The following is a 20,113-nucleotide window of genomic DNA, read 5'->3' on the forward strand; positions in this document are numbered from 1 at the left end:
ACAAGGCCTTTTTCTCCTCAGATTTTGTTTATTGATTCCTGAAATGTATTTATCCCCCACTCCTTATAAATAACATCTGAACATCCCCTTGAATTGGGAAACTTTCTTCCCTTGAACTTTAGGATCGCATTAGGAACTCTGAGGGGGAATGATCTATAAAACAAGAACAAGCTTCCCAGATTCAAATTAAGTAGTTTTGAAATGCCATGTGGTCATAAATTTAGCCGCATGGTATAGGTAACCTTATATTCACTTTCATTACCATAAATTTTTTTGTGGTAGGGCATGTTTTGAATCAATACCATTTTCCTAAAAAGCAGTGCCATGTCAGCACCATATAAGAGTTTCTGTGATGGGAAAAATTTTGTATGTATTTAGTTCTGTTTGCGTTTATTGAATAAATCCTACCACATAAACATCCCATCAACAAAAGCCTCATTAATTGCATCTATATGTATCCATATTTGCAATTTATGCACTTCATCAACAAACGCCTGAAACGGATATACATTTATTGGCGCTTTGCTGATGTGGTGCCCAATGGTGCCCATGTTTCATAAACATCCTCATTAATTGTTTTCCTCAATTTTATAACTACCAAGTACAAAACTTTTACTCAATAACCAAATCAAACATCCTCTTTATCTGTTGGATGTTTTCCAAAAGAAAAAACAATTAACGTTTTCTCATAACACATCTTGAAAATCAGGATGTAGCATGAGAAACGTGCTTATACCATCGCTAGCAATGATTTGCTATAGCATTGAAAAATACATTAATACACTAATGGTTCAAATAAAAATGTCATTTTCGTAGAAAAGAAAGAAACGGCACTGGTTCCAAACATTACATTATATTTTCACTGCATAACATTTTACTTTTTTATTTTCATCGTGAAAATCCAAAATAACTAATAATTGCACATTTTTAAATGAAATAGAAACCTGTGGACGGCAGGATTCGAACCTGCGCAGGCAGAGCCCACTTGATTTCTAGTCATACCCGATAACCACTCCGGCACGCCCACCGAACAATGACAATAAATATGTTTGACCACTTAATCAATATTAAATAGTTTGAATTTGTTCTTCGCATCACTTACAAATGTGTTGTAAATTATGATGTTCCCAATGCAAGTACTTTTTCCCAGCTAGTTGAACTGTTTCAACCGTCACTCAATCAAGGTTTCAGGTTTAATTTGAATAAAACTTGAAGAAGTGCCAAAACTATTGAGTTTGTCAAAAATCATTCAATCCGGATAGTTGGATCATTGACCCGGTTAATTGATAACTAAATCACCAGTTGCATACTATGTGTATAAACTTTGGGAAGCCATAACTTTGTACTATGAAATTTAAATGAAGTGTTTTTTTTTTGTTTTTTGTTTTTATTTTGGATAACTTTTTGAGATCTATGAGTCCCAATGAAACATAAGCACCTTGTCCCACTATGTTTTACAAAAAGAAAAAAAAAAACCTTTTTGACCTCAATTTTGTAATTTTTGATATTTTTATAAATAAAAAATTAAAACATAATTAAAAAACATAAATTAAATATAAAATAATACATACATAATATCTAAAACATAAATATACATTATTTATTAATAAATTATATATTCGTATATATATACATAAACGTTGATGTGGCATGACCAGAACTGTTCAACCTGGCCGATTGAAATAGTGGCCCACAACCCAGAGGCAAAAAAGGTTCGGGTGCCCCGAGCCTGGCTCGTCCCGTCCACAGTTGATGATGTTCAGTTGCCAACCACTGCCTAAGATTGGCTACCACCAGTGTAAGGTTAAGGTTGATTTTGATGGAGGGATATTTAACGGGCCTCAAATCGTACCATTTGGCATCAGGCAGATTAAATCCTGGCCGCACATTATTGGTCTATATGAATCTCTAATTTAGAACATACATTAGATTTACTATTCCGTTCCCTTAAAAAGTGGGTCTGGATTTGGAATAAAATTAATTGTATCGTCTGGTCAAAGTTTTAAAGCCTTCCCTCTATCCAATCTTCGGATTCAATAGTTTTCATTCAATCGAATCAAGTAATTATAATAGACCAAGCTGTTGGAATGCCGGAAACACATTAATGGCATCTGATTTGTCTTACCCGATCGGCAATCATTCAACTATGCTTTCCGATAAAATCAATTTTGATGAGAAAGAAAAAAAAAATTGATTGAAACATCTTTCATTATCATCGAACTTGAACCAGATCCATTGCAACAAGTGTCTAAAAAGAAAATATGTAGCTTTCATGTTCGCCTATTCTATTGCCATTTTAATATGTATAAACTGACTTTTTCTCTGGGTGTTAATTTTGACAAGGGATAAAAATGGAAAGGTATTTTCGTAATGAAAATATGAAATCAAGGTCTTTTGAAGATGACCAATGAACCATTCTCATTTTTACTAATGGAGATAATGGATAAGTAATAGAAGTTCAATGTTGGATGAAGTAATTTTAATACCCATCTTAAAAATGTGAAAATAGTGAAAATGCATAAGAGCCAAAGTTATCTCATTATCCAGCCAAACATTCTCTTAGGCCCAGATTTTTAACTATCATTTAGCATATGTACCCGGGTAAATGATAGTTAGGTAAGTGAAACATTTTCCTGAAAGATGTTTTACTTTTGTGTATTGGCAGATACATTTTATTCACACAAAAATTTGGCCAACTTTCCTCCTTAATGGGTAAGTGTTTTATCCGTGGGAGAGAATGGTAACAATTATTAGTTTATCCGCAGGTCATTCAGTTTATCCAAGAAAAAAAATATATTTTTCAAAGACTCTACAGCTTTTATCAAAAGAATTCCATTGACCAAGTCCCCGTGTTGTCTAAGGCTCTGCTTGTTTTAACTGATTGACTGGATAGAATGGGAATCTCATTCTCATTCCTAGTGGAATAGCATTTCCCCATACATAGAATGGCTATTCCCTCCCCCTCTTTTGGGAATAAAATCTCATTCTTAATGCTACCAATTATAATTTTTATTCATATTTGAACCAAATAAATTATGAGAAATTCTAATTTCAATTCTAATAGATTTCGATTCTAATTTTAATTCCAACTGCAAAACATTTAACGCAATTTCAACTTGCTAAAGTATATACCCACCCAGCGTTCAGTCTCGCTTCTAAAGGGTAAATTAATTAAGGTTAAATCTTAATAGTCAAGATTAAAGAGAACAACACATTTATTAATTGATCATCGTGTGATTCGTCTCCAAAGAAGGTATTCGAAAATGTATAAGTTCTTTATAATAACACCGAAGCAGCACACACATTTATTAATTGATCTATTTAGAAATAGCATTATTACTTTATTTCCTCGCAAAAGTCAAAAAGTCAAAACTAGCCAAAAAAGTAATATTGGAAATCATGGGGTAAACGGCACGGCACTGCTTCTTCCCTGGACGTTCCCGTTCCGTCAACCATGGCAACGAGGAAACGGCAAGACCACGAACTTCATCAGCCCCGCCTTGCAATGGAACCCATTGCGCTCTCCACAAGCGAAGAAGTAAGGCTGCCACCTGTTGAGCACGAACCGAAACCCGTCTCCACTGCCGGCAATAGCATTCCCTACCTGCTTCGCTCTGCTCAAATCACATCTCAGAAAGCTCCAGAAGTCTGGTAGCAAGTAGACGCTATGAGGAAAGGTGGTGCCGTTGGGAGCATCGTACTTGAACACTACACATATTAAACACGATATCGTTAGTGTACTATTATAAATGAACAGTGCCTCAACTGAAAATATATATAACATTATAACCGCTTACCTAGAGTATCGTTTAGGTAGAAGGGACCATTTTCAAAGGCCCAGTCTGTGTAGTTGAAGCCGAAACGCCAACCTTGGGACCCGCCCACGACGATGGTGTTGGGCCTGTTGGCCTTGCTGGGCCTGCCCATACCAACTGTCAAAAGGGACGCAGCAGTTACCAGGAGAATGAGTCCTGCGCTACTAATACCCAGCTTATTGTATCGGGTAGCCATATCTCAGCTCAAATCAAATTTCAACCCCTCCGCAGGAGAACGTGGAATAAGATGGCACCGAGGTAATGAGATGATGAGACTATTTATAGTGAAGGAGGAACATAAAGCAAGTGCAAAATGGCCTACACCACTTTGTAATTTGGTAGGTAGGAACTTGGGAGTAAGACTTTGTAGAGGAAATAACATATCTAAAACTCATAATTTGATTCAATTCCCTTCTTTCTTTTCCTTGGTAGACCTCAGAGAGTCAGAGTCCGCAGCTTCCTTTACTTTTGCATTCTCACTTGGTACATTCTTCCACTTACAATTAAGGGTGTCAATTGGACTGGATTTGATCCAATCCGATCTGGTCCAATATGAGTCTCTTATAAATGGATCAGGTCCAACCCAATCTGATGGTCCAATTTAATGTCTGATGGTCCAATTTAATGTCTGGTCGTCCAATCTGTTCAAATTAGTCTTAATTTAGATTAATTCCGACCCAGATTAATCTGATACATTGATACCTCTTCTCTTATCTTCTATCAGTGGATCGGATATTGATTCAGTCCAAACCAATCTAAAATAAATCCATTATAAAAGAATCAAGTCCAGTCCAATAAATATGGATCATTGGTCCAATTCAATATGTCTTATTAATTGTCCAATCCAAAATCGTTCCATTAATACAATTTAGCCTTTGATAATCGAGTGCCCAATCACCATAAGGTAAAGCCCATGGTCTGGGCCACCATGGCTAATGTGGTCCAAAGCTTGAAGCGTTCCTTTGGTGGCTGCAACCAGCAACGGCAAGCAAAATAAAAGGGTTTATTTCTTTTTTGTTGGTCGATTACGTGTGGACATCATAATGCACATATCTAATACCACATCACTACGTCATATCATCAACTAATTGAAAAACGGTTTTCTTTTTAGGAAACTGAGAAATTTGACTAAACAAATTTGATCATCATAAGTTAGTGGTTTAGGAGTCCATAGTGCTCCATTAAGAACGTTTGTTATGAGATGAAGATCTGCTAAGCATGACATCAGGATCCATGGTTATTATCTTTTGGGCTTTGGCCATTTGGGTAGGAAACTTCGCTCTATGGATTCTGGATCGGATGACAGTGGCTGAACTTTTTGGCCCATCAGACTTAGAATCTTATTTCCTTAGCCCTTTGAGCCTATTGGACCAGGAAGAACTTATGCCCAGCCCACTTTTCTTTTCTTTGTTTCTATTCGGCTGTTTCCCCCACTCACCAGTCGTCACAGGACAACTCAACGACCCCTAATGAAATGAAAATACAATTGACGTGATGTATTGAATTTATTGCATACACTGATGTATTCCTATTTCACTGGAGGTCGCTGAGGTGTTCTGCGACAAGTAATGCGATCTCGAATTAAAATACCGATGTATTCGTATTTCACTTGGAGATCGCTGAGGTATTTAACTTTCTAGTTACTACCAACCAAAAATATGACATCCGGCCCTTACAAAATTGACATAGATCCTATTAAAATCCAAGTCCAATTAAAATTTATGGATGCATGTATCTAAAGGGCTGTCAATAAATTGGGTCTGGTTTGGGATAAGGTCAGGATTGCAATTGGTGTAAGATAAAAGAATTCGATTCTATTAAGGGTTGATAAGGGTAGATTTGGCACTCCAGTGAAATTATGACATTCAATACCTCATGCCAATTAAGTGCAGTCTCTTGACAACTAGACAGCTCAAGTTAATTATAAGTAGCTCGTCATCTACAGGCAGTTTGTCACTTGCAGGTAGCTCGCCACTTGCAGGCAGCTTAGCATAGGCAATTCGCCACAGGTAGCTCGCCACTTACAGGCAGCTCGGCATAGACAGCTCACCACAGGCAGTTTGGCATAGCCAACTCACTACAGGTAGCTCGCCACAGGCAGCTTGCCACAGGCAGTTGGCCACTTATAGGCAGCTCGGGTAGAAACACATCGACACATTACCGATAGCTCGGTGAAAAGCAGCTCGGTGAAAAGTAGCTCGGTGCAAGGTAGCTCGTTGCAGAGCAGCTCGACGTATCGCAGGAAGATTTTCTACCTGACAACCGTACCTGCCAAATCTGGAGACCTGCGCCCACGTCTCTTGCCAGGCGGCATCGTGCCTGCCAGCCTTGAGAGATGTCCCTTGTCTAGCAGGACCATACTCTACAACGGTTACCTGCGCCCACCCACTTAGCCCTGGCAAGTAACAACTGCGACAGAGAATCAAAGGCGGTTACGCCAGATCTGTTAGAACAATGCTATATAAGAGCTCCGACCCCCCAGAGGGGAGGAAGAGAAAAAATGGAGGTAACCCATGCTATCTAGCTCTCTAATATCATCTTCAAGCTCTCTACTATCAAAGTGCTAACTTAGCCATCGGAGTGGACCCGCTGGGTAAACACCCTCGGGTCATCTGATTCAGTTCTCGTATGTTCCTTAGCTCTCGTCGTCTACAAAGAGGAGCAGATCTCATGCAAAGGGCAGTCGGGTTGCACTACACCAGGGAGCTCGCCACCAAGGCAGCGCACTCGGTAGCCCATCAAGGTGGCTCACTACCAAAGAGCTCGCCAAGTAACTCACCACCAGGCAGTTCGCCACCAGGGAGCTCCACCATTCTTTGAATCACAAGCCACCTAGGAGTAGGTCAAATGACGAGGTACTCAGCCAAAAAATTGATACATCACAAAAAAATTGGTACGTGACAAAAAACGGTTACATCAAGGGTGATCTGAATCTTATTCCTTTATAATTAAATCAAATATAGATGTACCCCTATTCAATTTGATATAGCTTGATTTGATTCGATATATTAATATATGTTTATATAAACTTACAATTTATATTAAAGTTGGTTTGGATTATGTATTTTCATTAAACTATAATGGGTTCAAGTTTCATACAAGTAATCTTTAATTTGTTTTATTCATAAAAAATAATATTAAAGTCGTTTTTAGTACATTTTGATAATAAAATAAGATACTTTGATTATTTTTAGTCTAATTCATTTATACAATTTAATATCCGACTATGATCTGAACTCAATTAGAATACGCTAGATTCTGATTGACCCAATTATATAGTATCTATCAAATTTCCCTTCTAGATTTAATATATAATAAAATTTACAATAAAACTCAGAAAACCTTTACATATTATCAACTCAATAACCAAATTCGGTCTTAATCAGTTTAACCAACCCAATTATTAACCAGGAACCTAACTTGATCTAATTGGTTTTGTTAGATAGAACTGGTGTATTGACGAATAATCCTAATACGTATGTATGTATGTATGTATTTATTATATATGACATATGAATTAAAAAGAATGTATATAATATATACATACAATATATATATATATATATATACATTTAGCATCACATCCAAATACGATCAAAATACAAATAGTGAATTTTGGGTCAGGTTCAAATTAAAAAGGTTTGGTAATTGAACTGAATAAGGATGTAGCCAAATTCAATCCAACATTTTCATAAATATGTCCAAGATGCCACTTGTGTTAGGAATGGTAATGGGGTGAGTTTGGAGCAGGGACCATATTCCCATCTTTGACCCCAATCCCCATCGAGGATAAAAGTTACCCACCATCCCCAATCCCCGACAAGGACAGGATTCCCATGGGGCACTAGTTCCTGAAATTTGTAATTAATTAAAATTATTATTTTTTAGAATACAGACTTACTTAAAAAGGAAAATTTTAAAATACAAATAATATTATATATAATATGTATTTAATGTAAATAATATTATCTATCCCATCCCTAACTTGTGTTCACTTGTGATTGGATATGCAACAGTTGTGCACAACTGCACAAGTAAGATGGCAATGGGGCGGGGCAGGGATAAGGAGCCGCTCCCATCCTTGTGCCCATGAAAATTCCTATCCTCGTATTGTCCCTGTCCTTGCTGATGAGGATGAGGTTATCCCCATCCTCATCCCCATGGAGATCCCCATCCATACCAAGATCCCTACTCTTCATGAATTTTTATGATATTAATCATTTTGTTTTTGTTTTATATTTTATTTACAATTAAAAATAAAATAATTAAAATTTGCAATCCTATTAATGAAGATCCAAATATATTCATACATACATACATACAAAGTTGGATTCCCAAAGGGTTACAATTAGAGGCCCTAAAGGGCTTGGGGGGGAGAGATGACCATTCCGGTCCCTCCAAGGAATGGGATACCCATTCTAGAGCCTATCAAGAAGCAAAGAACTCGTGACAAAAAGCACCCCCAATCTTAATATTAATAAAATAATAAAATATTATTAAATTAATATATTAATAATAAAATAATAAATTATTAACAAAATAGTAATAAAACAATAGCACTACAATCAAATATTAATAGATTAATAGTAATAAACAAAGATATTAATTATTAAATATAATAATAATAATAATAAGAGTATATTCATAACTAAAATAATAATAAAATATTAGTAACTATTTATAAAATAATAACACTATAATAGAACATTAATAAATTATTAATAAAAGCAAATATATTATCTATTAAATAATAATAAATTAACTTTAAATAATCAACAAAAATAATAGAAATTAATGAACTAATAGGAAAATAATAATCAAATATAATAAAATAATAAGATTATTAATAAAATATAGTAATAGAAATATTATTAATGTAATAATAAAATAATATTATATAAATAAAATATTTATAAATTAATAATAAATATTAAGATATTAATTATTAAATAATAAAAAATTAATAAATAGACTAATACAAAATTTGAAAATTTTAAGTTGATTCCGGTTTCACCTCCCAACCAACCCAGCAACAATAATCAAAACCCGATTCCCATTCCTGATTAAACCAAATATGTGATTCCGATTCCGGTCCTATACGCGAACCAAACGGACCCTAAACTGCCGTATCAATCTTGCGGACTGAATACCTCCCTGAATCTCCGGGATTTGGGCCCTGATGTTGAGTTTTTTTTCTTTTTTTTTTGTGGGAGGGTAATATACGCTATAACCATTTATTAAATATTTGCTAATACATCAAATTCGTTACTTTGATATTCCATTCTCATCCAAAATCCACCGTGCATAGCTTTTGCAAAGGAGAATCCAGGCTGACCATCCAAACAGGACATGGTGAATCGTCCTATCGTGTAACTGTTTTATAGGCTACCATTATACGCTACGAATCATACGTTTCGTTGATTTAAATAAATGTTTTTCCAACGACAAAATTTCTCGTTTCACTCTTGCTTGCAGCTTCAACTCTCAACAGTCGACAGACTCACAGCAATTCGCAAAGCAGGGGATAAACAATGGGGACATCGAAGAATGTTCGTACAATCTCGCAGGAAGCCTTCGATGAGTTGGTGAGAGAGAACGTGGACGATCTCGGGATGGATCCCGCCGAAGCCCTTCAAGACGCCATTGAAACCTTAACCCTACAGGGTGTCGACCTCTCTGGTTAGGCCCCCTCCCCGTTTATTAAGACTATCTTCTAAAACTGTAACAATGGAGTAATTCGGATCCAATTACAAACCCTAACGAATCTTATTCTTCTTTTATGATTTTGAATTTCTACAGGTATCATCACATGCATTCCTGGAGTTAGCAGCGTGAAAGACAACCTTGTTTTCCAATCTTTAGATGCATTGAAGGAGATTAATTCTAAGTATAGGGATGGAGACGATGAGCCGTCGACCACAGGATTCAGTGAAAAGGATCTGGATGACATGGTGTCGTTACTGGATAAACTAAGCGAGCTTTGTTCCATTGAAGGATCGGGAAATGTGTCCATCGCCACAAGGAATGGAGGAGTAGAGCTGGTTTGTTCTATATGCTCTAAACTTCAAAATGGACATGGGCGGCCTCTTGTGTCTGCGTTAAAGACACTGACTTCGTTACTCCATGGTACATTAGTCATTTTCTATAAGTGATTGAATCTTTTTTCTTCTTGTTTTTCCCCTTTTTGTCCTTTTGTTTGTATATATGTACGTCTGCGAGTGTATTTATCTGTGCTTTGAAACCGCCTCATATTATTTGTCTAATCTCATGGAAAATACTGGTTTTATGTGAAAAATACTGGATACATTCTGCATTCTACTGAATAACCTGTGGTCTTCCACTGTTCCACATGCTGGCCTTTTCGGACTTTGGCTCACCGAGGTAAGTGATAGTACGTCTATGAACTACTAATTAGACCAAAGACCATGAATTCCATGTGATTCATATTGTTCAGAAAACTAGGAAAATTACTATGCCCATCTTGACATTTGGTTACTGGAAATGCGTAAAATTATTAAAGGAAAGGGAATGTACCACACAATAATAAAGGATTACAAAGAGAACAGAATTTATGAAATGGCAAAGGAAAAACAGAGGAACTGATAGGTTATTTAGAAAGAAAGGCAGATCATAGCAATTCACTAGCAATATTAATTGAGAAAATATGCAGATCTTTTGTTTTGGTTTTATTTCTCTATCATAGCATTCTCCCACCATTGGTTCCTCTAATTACAGAGAAGGTAAAGATCCCAATCAAATGCCCTCTGTTGGACCATCTTCATACTTATTCCTCCTTCCATCCATTGCACAAAGATTTTCCTTATACATGTGAAACATTGAATAAATTAAGTTGTAAACCTTGGACTTGGTAGTTATTACTTACTGAAATAGAACCATGGATGGTCCCCTGATTACTGATGCAACATCAATTGGAAGTGCCTATGTTGTCTCTGGGACCAAGGCACCCAGGGAATAGAATTAGAGGTCTTCATAAAATGTTGGTTTTTATACAGTTCTTTATTCCCTGCATCAGGGGCCATTTTTTGGTGCTGACCACTTTATGCATGAAGTGCCTATGTTGTCTCTGGGACCAAGGCACCCAGGGAATAGAATTAGAGGTCTTCATAAAATGTTGGTTTTTATACAGTTCTTTATTCCCTGCATCAGGGGCCATTTTTTGGTGCTGACCACTTTATGCATGAAATGCCAAAGGTTAGTTCCATATTCGGTCCACCCATCCCAATACCCTAGATAGTTTATACTATAATTGTGTAATGGCCTTTCATCATTTCCTACATCCTTGATGGGGCTATATGAGATGCACTGCATGGAAAACCTGAGCTTTGTAATACTTAGACATGCATGTCTAGAATCTAGATATATAGAGTAAATTACTTGCGTCCATTTACAAAATTTCATGAGCAATCAGCAATATATATCGGAAATATGTCTAGATGAGTTGATAATCAACAGTGCAGAAAGGAAAGGGTATTAGTTATTATCTTTTCCATGTGTCAAAGTGAACTAAGGGAGAATCTTCTATTAGAAATAAACTAGTACCTAGAGGGGTAGAGTACTAAAGTCTTTAGTCAGTTCCATGTGTAAAGTTCAGAGCTTCAGATGTGAATGGTGCCACCTTTCTTTTTTACGGATATTGCAAACTTTCTATTCTAATGTACTTGTCTCATTTTTGCAGATTTTCAAAGTAGAGAAACATTTCAAAAGAGTAGCGGACCTAAGATCGTGGTGGATATCTTAAATTCCAATGTTCAAAATATCAGCATTTTGATTAATGGTTTCTCCATAGTTGCTGCAGCTGCAACTGGAAATGAGATCCTAAAAGAATCATTCATGGACTTAAAAATTGAGCAGCTTCTTATCCAAATTATGAGGGCACAGAGTAAGGGAAACATCCAAAGTTTATATGATGCTATACGCATCCTCTTGACACCTGATGACAACCGTGTTGTGGCTTCTCAAGTAAGTATAGGATACATACAAAATGTCCATCTATATTATGAAGATCTTATTCTTCCTGCCTTACTCTTCCCCTTTCAAATTTAGTTAACAATGCCAAGCGACACTTGCAAAACCATGATTTATTTTTTATCAATAATAAAGAAATAAAAAGGTGATTTTATTTTCTTTTCAAAACCTGTCCTACTTTTGTTGATATTCTACATTGAATGAACAAAATAGAGGTTGGATAATTTTTAGTTTTTTACTTCACTCTTGAAAATTTTTGGTCCTTATGTTCATTTTCACCCAAGTAGCAGTTAATTCCCTACAAGTAATGAACAAATGCATCAAACAACAGGTTTATGGATATGCTCGAAAATTTGCTGAAATTGGAATTCCAGGAGCTCTTGTAGAAGCACTTTCTGAAGGACTAAGTTCACCTAGTCTAGTTTCGGCAGGCATTGCCCTGAAGGCTGTTGCTGTCAATGTAAGTTTAATTTTGAAATTCTTCTAGTTTTTATAATGTTTTACCTGTTTCTGCTTCTGTTGTTAGAACTCTCTTAATGTAGTCTTATTGGCTATTGTAATTCATATAAACTCTCTTATAGTCTTTCTTCATTTTAATAATTTTGCCACATGTTAATTATTTTGAAGTTATGCTGATTACCAGGGGAAGTCTTTCTTTTTATATGTTTGGAGATATCATGTCTTTTCTTTTCTAGCTGAAGAGAGTACTATCAATAAAAAAAGTGAACGAACGTTTTTTCTAGCCTGCTTCAGCACTTTTTTGCAGAGTGGTCGTTCTTAGACTTGAACCCACATTCTCACATTTGTCAGCCAGAGGTTTCAACATAAAAGAATTGGACAAAGAAAAAGAAAAAGAACCAAACTACTAAGAGAAGACTCCTTGGCAAAAGAAAAAACAAAGAATAATCGTCTTTGCTCTTTAGCATCTCTAAGGCCTAAACACACTACCCAGTGACCCAATGCAAAGAAATAGAACAGAAAAGGGAATGATTTTATCATCTCCAATTTTGCCAATTTGCTTGATAGAAATTTTGAAGAGATTTGACTGGGAAATCCAGATTTTGAAATACTCTGCCCAATAGAGAAAGTGAATAGCACATATCTCCCTTAAGCACCTAGAGGATGGATCATTGGATGGGGAAATTGTGTTTGGAAATATTAAAGGTGTTTCTTGATGAGTTTCTTCTGTAGAACATTAATAGGGTTTAGGAATTAATTCCATGGTGAAAAAGATGTAGGAAGAGCTAGTTTCTGATGAATGGTGGCCTTCATTGGGAGCTAGGTTCTGATGAATTGTAGCCTTCATTGGACAGTGATTTTGGAAATAAAATGGTCTGGGAGATCAGTGCTGCTCTGCAGTGTGTATAATCATTATAAATAGAATTTGTTGGTGATGTAACATTTGTTTCTTTTATCTGGAGTGGTTTGGGAGATCAGTGCTGCTCTTCCGTGGGTATTTTGGATGATTCATGTGCAAAGTTAAGCATTCTCTTATTTTAACTGTCAAGATTCTTAAAATTACTATGGAATTGTTAATACCTATACAATTTAAAGGAAAATACCAAGATATGCATGTGAACATTCAAATGGAAAAACAATCTTTTGTTCCCAGAAGAAATTGAGAAGCTATAACTCTTGTTCTTTATTAGCTTATCACAAGTGAGAAATATGTAGATTGATATTGTGAAGGTGCTAGTGTTGTCCATATTGTTTGACATGCAAAGTGATGCATCCTAAGACAACATTTTTTTTATTTCTTTTTGAAGGGGCTACACAACGGGGGAGAGCCCATCCCCCAACCCAGGTGTAGGCGGGGTTTGATCCCAAGCATCCACTACGACCAGCAGGAGACCTTACCAACCAGCTGGTTGGCACCTTGCCCTAAGCCAACAAATTTTGCATCATGATGCTTGGCTAATTGGATTCATCACAGCACTAACCCATGAAAAAATCAGCTTCCAAGCCATTCTTTGGCATCATTCCTCTTCTAATTCTATCTTTTTTATCAACTTTCCTCTTTCTGAATCTTTAAGATATATGGTTTCCCATTCTCACCACAGAAAAGGAATTCTAACCCCCAATATGAAGTCAGTTTCATCTATCATTTTTCTGGCTTAATATCTTGCAACATAAACTAACTCTAGCATATCGAACTCTCCAACATTTCCAAGGAATGTGAGGCCCTTAATTATAGTTATGAATTATCAACTATATTAAAATTATTTAAGTCATTGATCTTTGGACATAATATCTGATGTTGTTCACTGATGTATGTGTTGCTTTCTTTGAATTCATTTTGTGTTTCCTTTTTGTTTTCTCAAATGGTATTGGAAAACCTTGTCAAGTTGCTATCATTTGTTGTTTGGTGAAGTCTGAACATCAAGATCTGTTATCCCTACTTGTTTACAAAATCAATCTTGCTAAGATAAAGCTTGAATAAATTCTGTCTGTTGACATACTATCTATGAAACAAAAACAAAAGACCACTAGAAATTTTCCAATAGAAAGTTAGAAACCTCTATAAGGTTGGTGCATAATGATATAAACGTATCAGTGAGATCAAAAGTTCCTACGTTTTGGTTTGGCAGTATTTTAAGGCATGGTTTTACACTAGAACATTACTGTTGTCCTTCAGTTTGCTCAGACTCTGACTTAAGTCTGCTACAAAGTATTTTGCTTAACTTTAATTAGTTTTTTTCTCATTGAGCTATATATTCAGTTTTTAGTTGTTCTCTTCCTTGGTTCTCAAACTGTGTTCTTGCTGCAGGATGAAATATGTAGATCAATTGCTGAAAATGACGGTATTGATGCAATTCTCCAGTGCATTGATGACAGTGGTGAACAAAATAACAAAACTGTTGCTAGAGCCTTTTGCTCTCTATTGTCTAAGGTTTGAAATCAAAAATAGCTTTTCTAGAATAGGACATCAGGCTATCTAAAGTGTTCATTAGTTCTTTCAACACTAAAATCATACAGCAGTAGGATCTCCAACCCAAATACCACAAGGGACTTTTACATGGATGTCAAAATACAAGAACCAAAGAACAGGACATCCTGGCCAAAAAGGGTGTTTGTAACAAAATATATAGTGTTTTGAAGTGCTTGAAAACAGTAATTATAAAAAAAAAAAGTGTTTGAAAACAGTAAACTTGCTAAAACATATAGTGTAGATATGAATGCCTAACCACATATTGAAGTATTTGAGTTACTTCTAATTCGCTGTTACACGTCTTCAGTTGGCAGGAAGTGATGTTAATAAAACTATCATAGTCCAGAAAAGGGGAATGGATAGGTTAATGAAGCTCTCTTGCAGATTTCCTGATGATCCTTCTGTTTTGCAAGAGGTATGTTGTTACACGTTTGCATACTAAAGCATCTGTAGACCATGATTGCTGCCACTGATTGCATTCCAACTTATTTAAACCTATGTATTATCCAACTTATAATTTTAGATGTCGTGCCATTAAAGAATTTTTCTTGCTGTGCCAGCCTAGTTACTGGGCTTCTTGAATGGAGAACATCTAAAAATTGGAGTGGTTCTTCAACATGCTTTCTTTCCTTCGGAGAAAAAATTGAGCAAGCCTAATTATATCCTTTGGACAATGACAGCACTTGCTTAATTCCATTGGAAAGAACAGAGTTAATCAAATTGTTCCCCACATCTATTATGTGCTTTTTCAGTAATTGGAAAGTACAACAATAGCAATAGACCCCCTTTTCTAAGGGCATAGATAATAGACATGGGGAGGATCCCCACGACACGATTGTCCAGATTATTTGTTTATATGCATTTTTTATCACATTGTATCATCTGCAACCATCTATTGGCATTTCTCTTTAATGGGTCAGATTATGTCGGTCATCTGCACACTTTCCTTGAGGTCTCCAGACAATGCAGCTTCTGCCATTGAAGCTGGGGCAGGAGAGCTTGCAATCCAAGCCATGCAAAAGTTTCCTGAAGCACATCAGATGCAGAAGCAAGCATGTCTCATGATCCGCAATCTTGTGGTTAGAAACCCAGAAAACAGGCAAGTATTAGGTAGCGCCTGATGCGCAATAGCATTTCCATTTTGCTGTTAAAATAATTAGGGGTTTTTGTTGATTCATCCACTTCATAAACTTTTATGAATTTGTACAGTTTGAAACAGTGACACGGGGGAACTATCACAATACGAGGGGGTACTGTAGCATAGGTGGGTGGGGGTTTGGGAAAATACATTCAGAAAACCAATAAAAATTTATGAGGGGGTCAAACCATAAATTTCCCAATAGTTAATTGCATTCTTGCTTTTCTTTTTTCCTTTTTTATTTACTTTCCCCACAGTTTTATTGGCTCATATCAACCTATGATAACCAGATACCTGCACATGCTTAGCATACCAGTGTGGGATATGATACCAGAAGATACTGTATGGATGCTTCTAGATGCACTTCTTAGGATAAACACTTTTATAGAGTATGTAAAATCATATATTCTCAACTGCGATCATTTAATATTTCATTTTAACTCATCCCTCTTCCCTAAAAACAACACGTGCAGAAATGTATTGCTCAGTAACGGGATTGAGAAGATCATAAGGAAGGCCAAGGAAAAGCACGAGAGCTGCAAAGACGCTGCTACCGATGCACTGAGGGATTTGGGACTTGATAACTATAATTCATAGTGCCATATCTTTTTATACTATATGTTTCATGATATAACATTTTCACTCGTTATCTTTGGCTGCTAGAGTGGTTTCAGTTTTTTCTCGGGAAAACCATGTATCATGTTCAGTTTAAATTTCAACAAATGATTTGTGTCAAAGTGTACATCACTCGTATAGGTGTGCTTTTGCATGCAATATGCAAGAATTTCATTGATTAAAACACTTCAAAGAGCTTTCTCTCACTTGCTAAGATCTCTCCTCTCCAGCTGGTTGTGGCGGGGACTTGAGATCAATGATTAATCCGATCAAATCTCTACTTTTTTTTTTTTTTTTTTTTAAGGGTTATAGAAATGGGGTAGCCCATCCTCCAACCCACGTGTAGGTGAGATTGGATCCCAAATCTCCGCTACAACCAGCAAGAGACCTTATCAACCATCTACCGGCTGGTTAGTCCCAGTTTCAGTGCCATTCCATATCAATAAGCACTGACCAATATAGAGCATCTTGATGTTTATATTTATATCGAGTTAATATGCGTGTGAGACATGATTGATCCGATCATTTCCAAATATTTTCCACATGTACCTATTAGTTCAAACTTAACACATGTTTATCATGTATTTATATTTATGATCATTTCTTTTAAGCCACGGATTTAGGTTTATTGGTGCATTTGAGTTCATGAGTTTCCTTTGGTAAATCAACATATGTCATAAATCTTTTTCTGTTTTTTTAAGACACTTTCTAACCATTCATTTATATATCCATTCGGGCATTCACTATATCTAGAAATTTCTTTTACAATTTTCTTTATAGTTTGTAGTACCGATGCTTTAAACCTTGGATTATGGAAGATATTATTCTTCTAGTTTTTTAATTAGACCATAACACTAGAGACCCACAAATAGTGATTGGTCTGTTTCATATCTCTCCGCACAAGTATCTTTTCTCATATTATCCAGAATTTCTTCTTCAATTGAAAATGCTAGATGATCACCAGACCCTTTCTACAACAGACCCGAAACATATCAAAACCCCTCAGAATTTCTTCTTCAATAGATACCGGCTAGCAAAAGTGCAGGGGTTCCCTCTCCTCTGAACGTTTCACGGAATTGGTTCAAGAATGCTTAGGCTCATCTATGGGCCCGCAGGTTTTCAATCATCAATATACGATGCTGCCAACGATGGCATTCGGTGGGAACCACCTATGCCAGAATCATGGGTGGCTAGTAGTAATTGATGAACAAAGGTTGTTCTTTGCTGCCTTTCATGTAATTAGGGGTGTCAATTGGACAGAATTTGGTCCAATCTAATCCAATCCAATGTGAGTCCATTATAAATGGATCAGGTCTAATCCAATCCAATGAATGTTTTGGATTAATTTGGATTGGTCCAATTCAATGTCTGGACTGTCCAATCTGTTCAAATTCATTTTGATTTAGATTGGTTTCAACTTTCAACCCAAACCCAGTCCATTGACATATATATTCTTATACCAGTAGATCAGATATCTGCTTAATCCAACCCATAATATAAATTTATTACGGATGGACCAGGTTCAATTTAATTTAATAAATATTTTGGATTCAATGTCTTATTGGTCCGTCTAATTTCTCCAAATTTATTTTGTACTGAACAGGGTCCAATCCAAAACCAGTCCGTTGACACCCTTAGATGTAAGAAGGTCGTCAGTTAGAAAATGTGTGATAAATATTTATTTTTTTGGGAGTTAAAAATGCCAAGAGACGAGTATCGAAATCTACAATAGTGGGAGCTTGAATCCCAATTCGAGTATACTAACGCGTGCATCAATTCGATATTCGATGAAGGAAGAATAAAAAAAGGCGCAAAGCAATTCAACAACTGTCAGAACTGCTGCCGTAGATCAAGCGAATTGCAAAACGTAGATAAAACTGTGGACATGGATACAAGAGCGTAGAGAGAGAAGCCTCCAAGGCATGAGTAAGCAACGAGGGGCACTTCATATTAGGTATTCAAGGATGAACTAACCATAGTACAATTCACACGTGAAGATTAGCATGAATCGTAAAAGACGAGGGGCTAAGTGGAAGCACAAATATTTCATACCAAGTAAAAATCGGAAAAGGTGATGGAAATGAGATTATTGTAATTTTTTAGGAGAAGCTTTGAGACGTGTTTGAAGATATTGTTTTTAGAATGTTATTTGCTCCACTCAGTTTTATTGAGTTTGTTGTTGGATTATAAGCAAATCCGTTCCTAAAATACAATAGAGCCTTGGACGAGAATCTGCAATCAACAAAATTGAAAAATCTCCGAAGAAATCCTCTATGAAACTATATCCGACCGGACTGAGAGAGAGAGAAAGTGGATTTCGAAAATGTGTGTTTGTGAAATATGATTCATGCTCCTTAAATAGTTTATGAAGAGGTATGAAGAAAATGTAGGTACTAGTTCAAAGAAGATACCTTGAACATTCATAATTTCAAACATTGTGACTGTTTAAAAGGTAATTAACAGTTAATGACTGTTAACTTTGAATTGTGCCTCTTGATCACACCCGATCGAATCATGATTGTTGATCTCATCAACAGTGATCAACGGTCAGCATCGCCCCAAAACCAAAGTTGCCCTTCGCGAGCCACGCAGATGCAAGAAAAGTACGCCTCTAAAGCGCCTCATTGCGCCGCACACACGCGCGCGTTGCGTGGTATCAAACCTCCATACTCTACTATTTCTAAGGAGTGTAAATCAACTCCTATTAAAATACCGAAAACAAAGCTTATAATTTTCCAATGTAGGATAAGTTCAAAAATGGGTTTTGTAAGAAAAAAAACTAATTTTTCAAACAAATGTGCAGGTGCAATTTCTCATTTAATTGACCAATCAAACCCATTGGATTTAACCACTTTATGAGATAAAAATCCAACAAAAGGTAGATATGGAGATTAGACAAATCAATCAATGCATAGGGCTATCAATTGGACTGGATTTGGTTCAATCTAGTCCAATCCAATAATGGTCCATCTATAAATGGATTGGACCAAATACAGTCCAAATCCAAACAAACCAAGTCCAATCCAATCCAAATAAAATGCAAACGGACTAGATTGTGTCCAATCCAATCCAATTTGAATCAAATACCAAAATAACATAAAAAAATTTAGAATATATATATATATATATAAACTATAATACCTGCTGCAATCCAATCCAATTAAAATATAAATGGGTTGGACTGGGTCCAATTCATTCCAAATTGAACCAAACACCAAAGTAACATGAGAAATCCAGAAAATATATAAAAAACTACTACACTTGTTGCAATCCATTCCAATCCAATTAAAATCCAAATGGATCGGATTGGGTCCAATCCAATCCAATCCAAGTCCAGTTCATCCTTACAAAAAAACTCATCAATAACTAAGGGTGTCAACTGGATTAGATTTGGTCCAATTGGTCCAATCTAATCGGGTCCTTTTACAAATGCACCAAATCCAATCCAATCCAAAACCCATACAAGCTAGATCCAAACTAGTCCAGTTAAAATGCAAATGGACTGTATTGGATCCAATTCGATCCAAATAGAATGAAATATAAAAAAATTGTATAAAAATTTATAGAAATATATTAAAAACATGGTTTCTGAACCATCATTGACCCGGACAGTTAGACCATTCAGCCCGA

The 20,113-nt window shown here is 36.1% G+C and overlaps 2 protein-coding genes and 1 non-coding gene across 3 annotated transcripts; 1 reads left to right on the forward strand and 2 right to left on the reverse strand.

Moving 5' to 3' along the window:
- Nucleotides 1-945: 945 nt before the first annotated feature.
- On the reverse strand, nucleotides 946-1,027 carry TRNAS-AGA (transfer RNA serine (anticodon AGA)). Its single transcript has one exon. It is a non-coding gene; the product is annotated as a tRNA-Ser (tRNA).
- Nucleotides 1,028-3,448: 2,421 nt separating this feature from the next.
- LOC148850434 (uncharacterized) lies at nucleotides 3,449-4,011 on the reverse strand. The gene is made up of 2 exons (XM_088944210.1): nucleotides 3,798-4,011; nucleotides 3,449-3,708 (listed from the first exon to the last, which is right to left on the reverse strand). Exons 1-2 carry the CDS (start codon nucleotides 4,009-4,011, stop codon nucleotides 3,449-3,451), a joined length of 474 nt encoding a protein of 157 aa, XP_088800336.1.
- A 5,140-nt stretch (nucleotides 4,012-9,151) lies between these two features.
- LOC148850435 (ARM repeat superfamily protein) lies at nucleotides 9,152-16,676 on the forward strand. Its single transcript, XM_088945446.1, has 8 exons — nucleotides 9,152-9,494; nucleotides 9,615-9,941; nucleotides 11,512-11,795; nucleotides 12,133-12,261; nucleotides 14,569-14,691; nucleotides 15,038-15,145; nucleotides 15,651-15,829; nucleotides 16,342-16,676. Exons 1-8 carry the CDS (start codon nucleotides 9,347-9,349, stop codon nucleotides 16,463-16,465), a joined length of 1,422 nt encoding a protein of 473 aa, XP_088801572.1. The 5' UTR covers nucleotides 9,152-9,346; the 3' UTR covers nucleotides 16,466-16,676.
- The last annotated feature ends 3,437 nt before the right edge of the window (nucleotides 16,677-20,113 follow it).

Source organism: Nelumbo lutea, chromosome 5, assembly GCF_056320005.1.
Source record: "Nelumbo lutea isolate HS-2025 chromosome 5, American lotus-T2T, whole genome shotgun sequence".
In the NCBI taxonomy this organism is placed as follows: Eukaryota; Viridiplantae; Streptophyta; class Magnoliopsida; order Proteales; family Nelumbonaceae; genus Nelumbo; species Nelumbo lutea.

Excerpts from the sequence above, each read along its gene's own strand:
- LOC148850434 (XM_088944210.1), bottom strand. The coding sequence starts at position 4,011 with ATGGCTACCCGATACAATAAGCTGGGTATTAGTAGCGCAGGACTCATT. Across the intron at positions 3,709-3,797 it reads CTACCTAAACGATACTCTAG|TGTTCAAGTACGATGCTCCC; the intron begins GTAAGCGGTTAT and ends TAATATGTGTAG.
- LOC148850435 (XM_088945446.1), top strand. The coding sequence starts at position 9,347 with ATGGGGACATCGAAGAATGTTCGTACAATCTCGCAGGAAGCCTTCGAT. Across the intron at positions 9,942-11,511 it reads ACTGACTTCGTTACTCCATG|ATTTTCAAAGTAGAGAAACA; the intron begins GTACATTAGTCA and ends TCATTTTTGCAG. Across the intron at positions 15,830-16,341 it reads GTTAGAAACCCAGAAAACAG|AAATGTATTGCTCAGTAACG; the intron begins GCAAGTATTAGG and ends CAACACGTGCAG.